The sequence below is a fragment of the Herpailurus yagouaroundi genome, unplaced genomic scaffold (genome assembly GCF_014898765.1).
Source record: "Herpailurus yagouaroundi ecotype Mexico unplaced genomic scaffold, PumYag 188, whole genome shotgun sequence".
Classification (NCBI taxonomy): domain Eukaryota; kingdom Metazoa; phylum Chordata; class Mammalia; order Carnivora; family Felidae; genus Herpailurus; species Herpailurus yagouaroundi.
The window spans coordinates 6825846-6837962 of record NW_024412419.1 but is presented as its reverse complement, the minus strand read 5'-3'; the positions used below and the strand labels follow the sequence as shown (position 1 = coordinate 6837962).

At 50.0% G+C, this 12117-nt stretch overlaps 1 protein-coding gene across 1 annotated transcript in view; it reads right to left on the bottom strand.

Annotated features, from left to right (window-relative positions):
* The window catches only part of ASAP2 (ArfGAP with SH3 domain, ankyrin repeat and PH domain 2), a 120294-nt gene extending 110506 nt beyond the window's left edge, over positions 1-9788 (bottom strand). Inside the window, exons 1-4 of the mRNA XM_040496907.1 lie at positions 9763-9788; positions 6831-6838; positions 5853-6043; positions 2739-2811 (exon numbers count right to left, since the gene is read on the bottom strand). Coding sequence (XP_040352841.1) covers positions 2739-2811; positions 5853-6043; positions 6831-6838; positions 9763-9788 — 298 coding nt within the window. The remainder of the gene's footprint in view (positions 1-2738; positions 2812-5852; positions 6044-6830; positions 6839-9762) is intronic.
* Positions 9789-12117: the final 2329 nt, after the last annotated feature.

Below are 12117 nucleotides of genomic sequence, written 5' to 3'. Positions count from 1 at the left end.
ATCTTCATAAGGTCCCAGTAATTCACTTTTGCTTTTAATTCCCTTGCCTTTGGGGATGTGTCGAGTAAGAGATTGCTACGGCTGAGGTCTGAGAGGTCTTTTCCTGCTTTCTCCTCTAAGGTTTTGATGGTTTCCTGTCTCACATTCAGGTCCTTGATCCATTTTGAGTTTATTTTTGTGAATGGTGTGAGAAAGTGGTCTAGTTTCAACCTTCTGCATGTTGCTGTCCAGTTCTCCCAGCACCATTTGTTAAAGAGACTGTCTTTTTTCCATTGGATGTTCTTTCCTGCTTTGTCAAAGATGAGTTGGCCATACGTTTGTGGGTCTAGTTCTGGGGTTTCTATTCTATTCCATTGGTCTATGTGTCTGTTTTTGTGCCAATACCATGCTGTCTTGATGATGACAGCTTTGTAGTAGAGGCTAAAGTCTGGGATTGTGATGCCATATACTCTTATTTTAAAGTCCTGTTCTAATTTAGTTTCCTCAAGTGTGAGCTCTTCAGTTGCTTGATTGGGGGCCTGTCAAATGTTAGGCTATTCTTCAACGTTTATTTATTTTTGGGACAGAGAGAGACAGAGCATGAACGGGGGAGGGGCAGAGAGAGAGGGAGACACAGAATCGGAAACAGGCTCCAGGCTCTGAGCCATCAGCCCAGAGCCCGACGCGGGGCTCGAACCCACAGACCGCGGGACCGCGAGATCGTGACCTGGCTGAAGTCGGACGCTTAACTGACTGCGCCACCCAGGCGCCCCATGTTAGGCTATTCTTAATAGCATTTTTGAGCACGTAGGAGTGTCTCATTTTGATGAAGTTTAATTTATCAATTTTTTTCTTTGAAGCCATATTGCCTTCTGTGTCCTATCCAAGGAGCTCTGCCCACCCCATGTTGTAAAAATGTTCTCCTATGTGTTCTTTAAACAACTTTTAGTTTTAGTTTTCACAGGTGAATCTATCATCCACTTTGAATTACTGTTTGTATAGGGTAGAAGAGAGGGCTGTACTGCATTTGTTCTGATGGAAAGATCCAGATGCTCAAGCACCACGTGCTAGAAACACCTTCATTTCCCCAGGGGACTTCCTTGGCAACATGCTGACAAGCAGAAACATCTCAGTAAGGGTCTACTTCCAGGCTTTTTTTTTTTTTCTTAAGATTTTATTTTTAAGTAATCTCTACAACCAACGTGAGGCTTGAACCCACAACCTCGAGATCAAGGGTCACATGCTCTACAGACTGACCCGGCCAGGCACCCCTACACTTTGTCTTTTGTTCCACTGATCTCTTTGTTGGCCCCCCCCCCAAAAGCAACACTGTCTAGATCACGACTATCTCACAAGACTTGAAGTCAGATGGTTGAAATTCTCCAACTTGTTTTTGTACCGATTGCTTGGCATTTTCTGGGTCCTGTGTGTGTTTCCACATAAAGTTTAGAATCAGCTTGTCAATTTCTCCTGCAGGAATTTTGATTAGGATTGTGCTGCATCTTGAGATCAATTTGGGGAGAAAAGACAAAGTAACTATATCGAGTCCTCCAACCCAGGTACATCATACACCTCTCCCGTTTATCTGGGTCTTTAATTCGGTTTTGTAGTTTTCAACATAGTTCTTGCCTGTCTTTTGTGAAATCTGTTCCTAAATGTCCTTGGCAATTCTTGACTACAATATCATCTTTGCAGCTGAGGTTCCCTACTGGCCTCTTCTCAATCTTGGCTTGCACTGCCCTCCCTGAGGGGGGCGAAAGCAGTTACTGGAGGTGGTGCTCACAATGGCCGGACGTGGGTGGGGGCAGGCTTGGGTGCAAGAGGCACTTCCAGACCCTTCTGCGCCCCTCCTTCCTCTTAGCCCTCTGGCATTCCCTGTCCTCCTGCTCCATTCACTACTGTCGTAAAGGGAAACACCACGAGGGGGAAGGGGACGATGTACAGCCATCCATGGGCTGACTGCTTCTGTAGGTGCAGACCCTGGGCCCCCTCACCCCCTCCTCCCAGGCCACCAGCCGCGGACAAAGGCAGTGTTTCTGCCCCACTTAGCACTGGTGTGCTCGCCCACAGGCCAGCCGTGCTGTCTGCAATCCATCACCTCGCTCAGCCTCTCTGGGAGCCCTCACAACCCCCAGTCCTCCAAGGCTGCCACTTGCTTGTTTCTGGGGGAAACCACATTGTCACTTAATGACTTAAAATTATTTCCAGGGCACCTGGGTGGCTCAGCCGGTTAAGCATCTGACTCTTGATCTCAGCTCAGGTCATGAACTCACGGTTCAAAAAAAGTTTTAGTCCTGATCAGACATTACTTGGAGCAGTTGATTGTGCTTTTACGTTAACGGTATCCGAAACAAGAAGGGCGAGGACTGGAGAAGAGAAATGGAGGGGCCACGCTGACATGAGTAACACACAGACCACACAACCGAGGCTGGAATGAGGCCGGCGTTCCTGCTGACCAGTCAGACAAAGCTGGTTCATGTAGGACGGTAGCTCATGCAGGACGGAAAACCCAGCTGCACTTCAGGGAACAGGAGGCAGCGCAGGAGATAGTTGGGGGTGGAAGGTGAACCACCAGGCCAGATCAGACAATTTACAGAACAAAACACACTCCTAAAAGCTAAATATCCCAAATCAACTTGATAATGCACACGCCTAGAAGAAAAGGTTTGGTTTCGTCAATGGTGATCACCATCATGGCACCAGTACTGCTACCGTGAGGATTTGCACAAGGAAACCGCTAGGAAAGGATGTGTACTCACCCAGCCCAGAGATATTTATTGCTTTCACGGATTTCTTCATTTTGTAAAGAACCATCCGGTCCACGTCCAAAGCCTAAAACATAGAGAAGTACATAATTAAAACGTGTCTGAGCTCAGATCACGACTATCAGAGAATGGCCTTGTGAGAGCCACTCTGGAGGCCCCTGTGGAACTGTTTCCGTGGCACAAAGCCCCAGCGTGCGGCTCAGTGTGAAGACTGAGTATGGTCATCCCCATACGAGTTAAGAGTTAACCCGGACCAACTCCACTCCCACCAAGCCTCAATCCTCCCTGTGAACAAGCAAGGCTCGGGAGCCTGCCAGGGGCTCCTTCCGGACACAGGCCAAGGACAGGGAGCAGGGGGAGGAACGACGGGGGGCGGGGAGGCAGATCAGTCACAAGTGTGTCCCCACCCTGGCAAGACCGCCAACACGCAGGCCAGACCGCCCCCCCACTCAGAGGCAGCGCGGTCTGGTGGGAGGCAAACCCACTCGGGATTTGGAAAGACTCAGACAGGAATTTGTTTGGGGTTGGAAGGCATGTTCTGCCTAACCCTTTTCTAGCCTAGATTTCTCTTCCAGAACCAGGGATAACAATTCCTACTTCGCCGGGTTGAACGATTAATTAGACACACCTAAGTCTTTAATATTCCTCTATGACGCTCCATTTGCTTTCACACCTTAACAGACCAACCACTACACGGCGGTAGCATGCGGCCCTTACAACGCCTAGCACGTAGTAAGTGCTCACGGAATACCTGCTCAGTGACTGATCAAATCAGGAGTCTGAATTACAGCTCTACTTTCACAAAAGGCACAGGCGTCAAATTTCCCTTTAACCCAACTGAACACCCCAGAAGAGCAACGTGTCACTTTCAGTGGTGACAGGCGGAAGAGAGCATCTATAACCTGGGATAGTGACACCCATCACACAGGTTACCGTAAAGAAACTAAGAACTCCAGGGCAAGTGCTGAGCCCCAAATCTGGTACACACTCGATGACATTATTATTACTCATCGTGAGATTTAATCACAAAACCCTGCAACAGACTGTCATCAGAAACAGAGCACACGGCCTCAGAGCAACAGCACAGTCCTTCCCTGCCAGGCTTCCTGAATCACCTTCCATATCAGCATCCTAAGTCCTATTCGAAAGCAACAAGGACTGTTTTAGCAGAGGCTAAAACAGATGTGATTGGTGCTGACAATTACTAAATAGAAAAATGATCACCAGGCAGCAGTTGACAGAGTGGTTACAATAAAAAGAGAAACTGTATTTTAGTTTTTAAATGTTTGATTTATTTGGGGGGTGGGAGGGAACAGTGTGAGCAGGGGAGGGGCAGAGAGAGGGAGACACAGAATCCAAAGCGGGCTCCAGGCTCTGAACTGTCAGCACACAGCCCGACGCGGGGCTCGAACTCACAAACTGCGAGATCATGACCTGAGCTGAAGTCAGACGCTCAACCGACTGAGCCACCCAGGCGCCCCGAGAAGTTGTATTTTAAAAAGCATTACTTTGGGGCGCCTGGGTGGCTCGGTCGGTTAAGCGTCCGACTTTGGCTCAGGTCATGATCTCACGGTCCGTGAGTTCGAGCCCCGCATCGGGCTCTGTGCTGACAGCTCGGAGCCTGGAGCCTGTTTCAGATTCTGTGTCTCCCTCTCTCTCTGCCCCTCCCCTGTTCATGCTCTGTCTCTGTCTCAAAAATAAATAAACATTCAAAAAAAAAAAAAAGCATTATTTTCTGACATACTGGAGGAAGAGGTAGGCATGAACAGCCACAAAGATGTCGAAATTTCTCGTAGAGAGCTAGCTCTTATTTTCCTAGGTCATCTCTCATCCGTTCCAGACCTTCCCTTGAGATGTGAAAAGGGATTTGGAAAAAGTACATAACCAGTGAACTCTCTCCCGAAGACTCATCACTTTCTACTCCCCAGTCTGCCACCCAGCAGGCAGTGCCCTCCAGCGTGTGCACCGACCTATTGGGTTCTACCAGGGGCCACAAGAAGATGGGATGGATCTGCTCAGGGCTGGTTAGAAACACTGGCTCTCAAAGCTTTATCGACCGCATGTCAGAGAGTACGACAGTTCAGTGCACTCATCACAGCTGTGGAAGGTCCCGACCCCCACGTGAAGGGCCATGACTGAAAAACACATTCGATCTAATCGGCATCTACTCCAGCACTTGGAGAGAATTCGGTCGGGAATCGCGACTGCACTCAAATAATTAAGCCTGCTCCTCCTCCTGAAGCTTCCCACAGACAGCAGAAGGCAGCCCCCCAGCCCGGTTAGCCTACACGGTAACAGAAGTCAGCCAATATTCTCACGAAGCCCTTTCTGCGGGCTGGGAGGAGGAGTGAACGGAGAAAACACAGGAGAGAAACGCGGAACACGAGTCCGAGGGGCCACTCCCAGCCCACGACGCTGGCGCTATTTCCGCACGTCCCCAGTATGAGGCCTCGACTCCGTAGCAGCTTTAAAACCTCCTCACGATCTGGCCCCCATTACTTCTCCAGCGTCGTCTCCGGACCCCTGCCCCAAGCGCACCTGAAGTTCCGTCCCAACGAACTCCTGCAGCCCCTCCCAACCTTCTTCCTCCTCTTTATTTCTAACACTGTGTGCTCTTCCCTGCCTCCTCTTGACCCCTTAGTTTTACCCCGGCTTTGCGAGTTGACTTGGAGGCAGGTCCTCCTCCTGAAAGCCTCCTCAGACAGGTTAGGTACTCACCCAGACTTTTCCCGTAACCCTGTGCTTACTCAATAGTTCGCCTGATGAAATTTAGTGAGGACCTACTATGTGCTAAGTACTAAGCGAGGTGTCCCAGACACAACAGGTGAGCAAAACAAGGCCACGCCCATGCCTGCATGGAGTTCACAATGTAGCAGGATAATGCCCTAGAGAAACACAAAGCCAGAAGCCCAGGACTCTCACTTTTCTAACTGCTTTTCCATTTGTACCGCTCACCTCAAGACCCGCACTTCCTAGCCAATGTACCTACAACAGCACGTGTCCACTGAGCCTGGAAATACGGCCAGCGCCACACAGTCAAATGATAATATTTTGGACATGTTAGGTTAAAGAAGATATTAATACGATTAATTTTATGTTTCTTGTTACCTTTTTCAGAGATCTCCCGTGAGGGCAGGACGCTCTCTGCTCTGTCCCCGGTGCCCCGCACAAAGCTGACACGGGACGGGACTCAGAGAGCAGCTCCGTCCGTGACCGTGAGACCAGAAAGGCAGGCAGGGACACAGAGGCTGGCAAGGGTATCGGCTGAGCCTGCAGACAGTGGGCAGCTACCAAAGGTTCTCAGGCAGGGGAGAATGGAGAGCTGTACTTGAAGGTCACTCAAGCCACAGTGGGAACAATGGGTCTGAGCAGGCAGGAAGGAGACTCAGGGAACGGATACCCAACAAGGAAGGGCCCGGCTGGGACCCATGATTAGGAAGCCATATGGGACTGGTACAGGGCAGCAGACATTCTGGAAAAGTCAGTGTGTGCCCAGGGAGATCTATTCGGCCTCCTCAACTGAGTTTAGCTCTCCAGGCTCTGGCACTCCCACAAATGACAGAACAATCTTCTGTCCACAGGGCTTTTGCTCAATTGTGCCGAGAAAACTGTGGACCAGACTAGCCCTATACACCTCAGTGCGGAAGGCCGACCACAGATGAAATAGGCTTCATAACACTGCTCAACGCTGGCAAGTTTCCTCCCACGTCGTCCTGTGGGGCACACCCCTCCCTGATCTTTTCCTGCATAAAAGTCTTGTAAAAATAGGCCACCATATGGAATATTCTACCTCTGTTATTAAAGGGGATGTGCTGTTTCCTGAACTCAGGGGAAGAGTGGATAAGCGGTAACCACTGCTTTTCTACAGTCTGTTAAGAAGAGCCTGGAAAGAAAGGTAAGGTAGGCGGAGAGGTAATTTTAAATTAAAACTGCAAGAGGGAAAAGCAGTTACCTCCCCACTCAAAACCACACCCTTCATTACGGAGCATATTTACAGATAATTAAGATTAAGCTTGGGCAGAAGTCGGAATGATTAAGACTGAGTGCTAGAAATAGTCTTCCGTCAATTATAAATAAAAACAGCACCGGGAAACCTGAAACAACAAAACAGCAAAACTGGAGAGCCTCAAGGAACCGAAGGGGTCCACCAATCGGGCTGAGATCCCTAAGGGGGGCGCTCCCCCACACCCGCCCTCCCCAAAACTACCCGAGCTAAAGAGAAGGAAAAAGAATGTGTGTGTAAACACTATAAACACAGGCAAAAGCTGAACAGCCACTACGGACCTAGGCGGGGCCGGCACAACAGCTAACGCCTGGCCAGACCCCATTAATCCTGAGGGCCTACACTGCAGCTGACCCTCAGTTTACAAAACATGTTTCACAGAGTGAATTTATCACATAAACAAGACTGTAGAGATGTGTCTCAAGATATTTTAGAGGAAAATAAACAACGGTTTCCAACCATTCTAAAAGCGCCTCCTTTGATCCCTTGGACCCTTGCATGAAGGGCCAGGGTTCTGGTTCATTCCTGCGAGCAGCTCCCCGTGGTCTCCGCGGCTCGTCCACGGACGCCGGCTCCCGGGAGGGTGCAGGGGGCGTGAGGGGAGCCCTCCCAGGAGGGGACACAACACCATTCACTCTTTTCCTTCTTCACACCTGTGCTATCCAACAGGGCAGCCGCACAGGGATATGGAAGATAAACTACAATTTAGTCAAGTAAAAAATCCAGCTCCTGTCTCGCCACCTTTCTCCAGAGCCGTAGCCACATACAACATACCGACCGGGTCTAAACACGCCGCCCCTGTTTGCTCTTCCTCTGTTCCTGCAGACCCCTCCGTGCACCATCCCCTAACGTTCTGGAGCCCCTGGCTTCATCGAGGGGGGCCTCTCCCTCCTTCCCCCATGGGCAGCGCACAGATGTGACCGTGTGACAGCTCTTCTCCCTCTGGAGGGCTGAGGTAGTGTTTGTCCCCAGAGCCTACAGGGAAGTCCATCCTGGCTCAGAGGCACATTCGTCCTGATGCTGGATGGTGGAGGCCAAGTCCACGGTCTGTCTGAGGAGATGAGCCTGGGGCAGGTGGGCACCTACCGGGGGGCCGGTTTTTGCGCGGCCATGTGCTCAGGATCTGCACAGGTGAATGTTTCCACTCGGCAGGACAATGAGGTGGAGGGGAACACTAGCTTTGAATCCCAAGGAAGAAATCTCCCCCGAAAGAATTCCCCTCTTCTGATTAAGAGACGAGCGTTACCAAAGGGTTTTACTCCAGAGATACGATATTTTGAACTTTGTTAATAAAAAACTTGTGGAAATTTATTTTCTCTCTTATTAGGTAAGCACCTATATAAGACCCTCACTTTTGCCTCTAGGCCTGCAAAGCCTAAAATGTTCACTGCCTGGCCCTTCACGAAGTCCGCCAACCCCCGGCCCAGAAGATTCACACACAGGTTTCTCCAATCTTATCAGCCAGCCCAGTCTCCTCTTGGCACGGGACCAGTTTGGCCCCCCAGTTCTCAATTTCAGCCAGCAATGGTGGAGAGCGGCCGGACTGATCCTGGGAACCCAAAGATGCTGCCATGGGGGAGGAAAGGCCGGGAGGCACGGTCTGGGCCGCCAGGGAGGCATGTTCTACTCTGCTGTCCCGTCATATCTCCCTCGTTCCTTTTGGGAAAGGCTGACCTGAGGGGAAATGACATTTTCGAAAGACACAGACCAAATAAGAAAACAAAGCGACACCCAGATCTGTGCCCCCAAGGATAGCTTTGCCAAGGAAGACTCACACGGACATCTAGACGGCAGCTTCGTCTCCTCTCCCGCTTGACATTACTTTTGAAGTAACACAGGACATTAATGACAGTGTCAGATATTTCCAGAAGCCTTCTGGGAAGCGCAGCAATGCATTGTGGCCTGCAGGCTCAGTGTAGAGCCAGAGTGATAATGGATCTACCTCCTCCTGGGAATACAGCAGAGGCCTGGGGAACAGCAGGTGTCACGAAGAATTAGGATCAAGTAAACATGAAGCTAAATCAAGCTGCGTGAGACACGTACGCATCAGGGCACACCAGAAGGTCACGCTTGGTATTCTCTAACGCAACTGGGGTTACTCAGAGTATACACACATCTGCACCACAAGGCGAGGATGGTCGTGACCCTCTTCGAAAGAGCGGAAAACGGGACAAACCCACATACCCGGTGACGGTAAAACGCGTGAATCGCTGCAGGGAGACGGACAAACGTTACCCACCCAGAACATAAACGAATTTCACAACAGTGTTATGCAAAAGAAGTAAGTTGCAAAAGTGTGCCGGCGGTATACGACCGTAAAAGTGGAAAGTAGGAAAAACTCGATGATGTTGTTCCTGTTTAGGAACGTAAGTGTTGCTGATACAACTACAAACAGAAGCGAGGAGAGATGTTGATGGCCCAGATGGGCCGGCGGCTCCTCGGAGGGGTGCTGACGGGAAGGCAGGCGAGCGCTCCTGGAACGCTGACGGGGGCCAGGGGTCAGGAAGGGACAAGTGATGGCTGGATGGGTGTTTGCTCATAATCATCCTATAAATTATATCTCCGTGTGTGTGTATGCATACTAATCTGAATAAAAGTAAATTTAAAGCCTTCTCGATGGAAAAGAAATTAAAATCAACTAGAGTCTGGGGGAAGAGCCAGAAAGGCTGCCAAAATGACAGTGCCTCACAGCGCACTTTATTAGCTCAGCATTTTAGTCACGCACAACGAGTGAAAGGAACCTAGAGATCGGTCCCCTCGTCCCCTTTCCGAGCCATCTGAGAGCAGACAGCACAACTTGGTAAGCTGGAGACAGAGGTGCACAAGAACCCAGGTCAGCCAACTCCTAAAGCAGGCCACCCTTGAGGACCAGCAACCAGAAAAGACAGACTTCTTTCATTTTTCTCCAACATGTTGTTTTTACTCCTCAGAACGTCTCGGATTCTGTGCCTAGGTGCCAGCACCAGGGGGGGCAGCCAGGTGAGCATTGATTCAGAGGACAGCCAGCCCCCTCACCCAACCGCCAACTGCACCTTGACCATGTCTTCAATCGCAGGTACTTGCAATAGATGCGTCCAAACCTGGGGGGGTTGTCATCAGGGAGAGGGGTGCCACCACACCCGGCCCGTGTACATGTGGCTGATCCTGACCCACGTGGGTATATGTGGCACTAAGAACAAAAAATCCCCACAATAAAGCGGCTTCCAAAGATGGAAATGCAACAGACCTTTCTCAAAATTCCGTCTTGGGAGGTAGGAAAGTACAAGGTAATTTATTGAACCAACTGAGCCCGCGAGCCTGCGCACACACACTCAACTGTAAGCAAGAAATAAACTTTATAAACTAGAGAGGATAAGCAAGTGTTGCATTGTATACACAAACTGCGTATATAAAGATACAGGAAACAAATAATCTTTGTTGTCTCAGGGAAAGTTGGGGGACTTTTCGGATTTTTCTACTCTTAAACGTATCATCAACATGAGTACGTTATACTTGAAAAAATTTTTAAAAGGCACTTCAATATCCTACATGGCTATCTTCTTTAGTTGTTTTCACATCAAATAGGATTTAACTCTGAGCACAAAAAAATGTGTCAAAGAAACTGATGAAACAATAAAGAAAAATACTCAAAATTGTGTCTTTCCATACACAAGTATATACACAGAACAATATCCTGGAAGACACATGAATCCATCCCAATGGTTACTGAGGAGACAGAAAAGACAGTGAAGGCAGGCTCATTTTTTTGGTACTGTTTGAAATATGTTTATGCAGGATTTGTGTGGTTAGAAAGATATAATGGAAGATAAACAGCTCTCTGAAATAGAAAAAGGAATGTCACTAACCCAACCTGACTGGCTGAGACGGTGTGGCCCTAAGCACTCTGATTCGGCCATCAGTGGCCATCAGAGGCTGGACCCCAGGAAGCTAAGAACTCATAAAACATGAAAGTCATTGAAGGTCCCGGGACAGATAAAAGATATAAATACAAATCAAAAGAACAAAGGCACGGGGTTGGGGGGGGGGGGGGAGGGATGGTTTGAAACACAAAACAGAACTGGAGTCTCCAAGCTGCTCCCAGCCATGGCAGCTGAGGGCATCACTGCCCTCCCTGGTCTTCCAGAAAGTACGCTCGCCAGAGGGGGCAAAGGGCTTCACCAAAGCAGTTTCTCTCCTTCTGTCCCCGTCCAATTGCAGAAATACGTCCCCATGTCCTCCCTCCTTTCCACACAAGTTACGTCTACAAAGATGTTCTCAGCAGGACTTTGAAAGAGAAAACAATAGGAAAGAGCCCCAAATGCCCAACCAAGGAGAGTAACTGCACAGACTACTGGGCATTCACACGATTACATTCTAGACAGTCGTCATCATGACTGAAGTGGACCGTCTCATGCACAGACTATGTGACAATGCCGTGTTAACAAAGGAGAGCCTCAAGCTGGTAAAGTTGGAAGAGCCAAGTACCCACAGGCCCCCCCATGAACCCCATCACTGGAGATGTCAGCCGGGAACTCAGGCTTTTACTAGATCACTCTTCTAGAGAGGCGGAAACAGATGACAATGAATTCCAGCTTTATAAAAATGCTTTACATCCTGATTTCTTACTTCGGGGGAAAGAGCTTCTGGGAGATCTGGGGGAGTTGACAAGAGAAAGGAGAATTTTGGCAAGCCAGCTACAACACCCCAGCAGCCAAGAAAGGCAGTCCTCGTCTCAGAGGCCCTGGTGCCCCGTTCCCGGAGGAGGGTCTGGGCTGAAGTCCCGGGCACCTTCAACAAACACGGCACCCCTCAGTTCTGCTCCCCTGGATGGACTGAAGAGCCCAGATGCAAGCAGGAAATGGGCCATCTCTGGGGAACAATGACAAACGGAATAGGGGCCATCATACCAGAAGATGTCTGGTATGCAGGGCTGAGGACACTGCACAGGGCCAAGCGGTGGAGGCCTGGTGATACGGAAGCAGCGGGAGAGGCTGGGAAGGTGACCTTCAGTTGGGGCTGAGGTCAGCCTTCCACATCTGTCCCAGTTCCAGAAGACAATGTAATCACAGGCCAGGCTGATTTCCCCAGGAAACAGGGTTAAGGCCACGTGACCTCCACTTCAGTGACATAAACAGGAGAGAGGGGACGTGAGCGAGCGGTTTTCTCTGGGCCCCACATGCAGCCAGGGGGTGCTAAGTAGGACTCTGCTTCTGGGGCACAGAGGGTCTGCCCGCAAACCAGCGTTCACACTCACTCTACGGGTTCTGCCCCCAGCCTCATGGCTTTTAGCATACTGGCTCCTCTGTGCCAACTGGGCCTCTGATGGGGGGCCGGGGGGGGGGGGGGGCTTTCTGCTGTCAGCCGGCTGCCACATTTGTGTCTTATGAATTC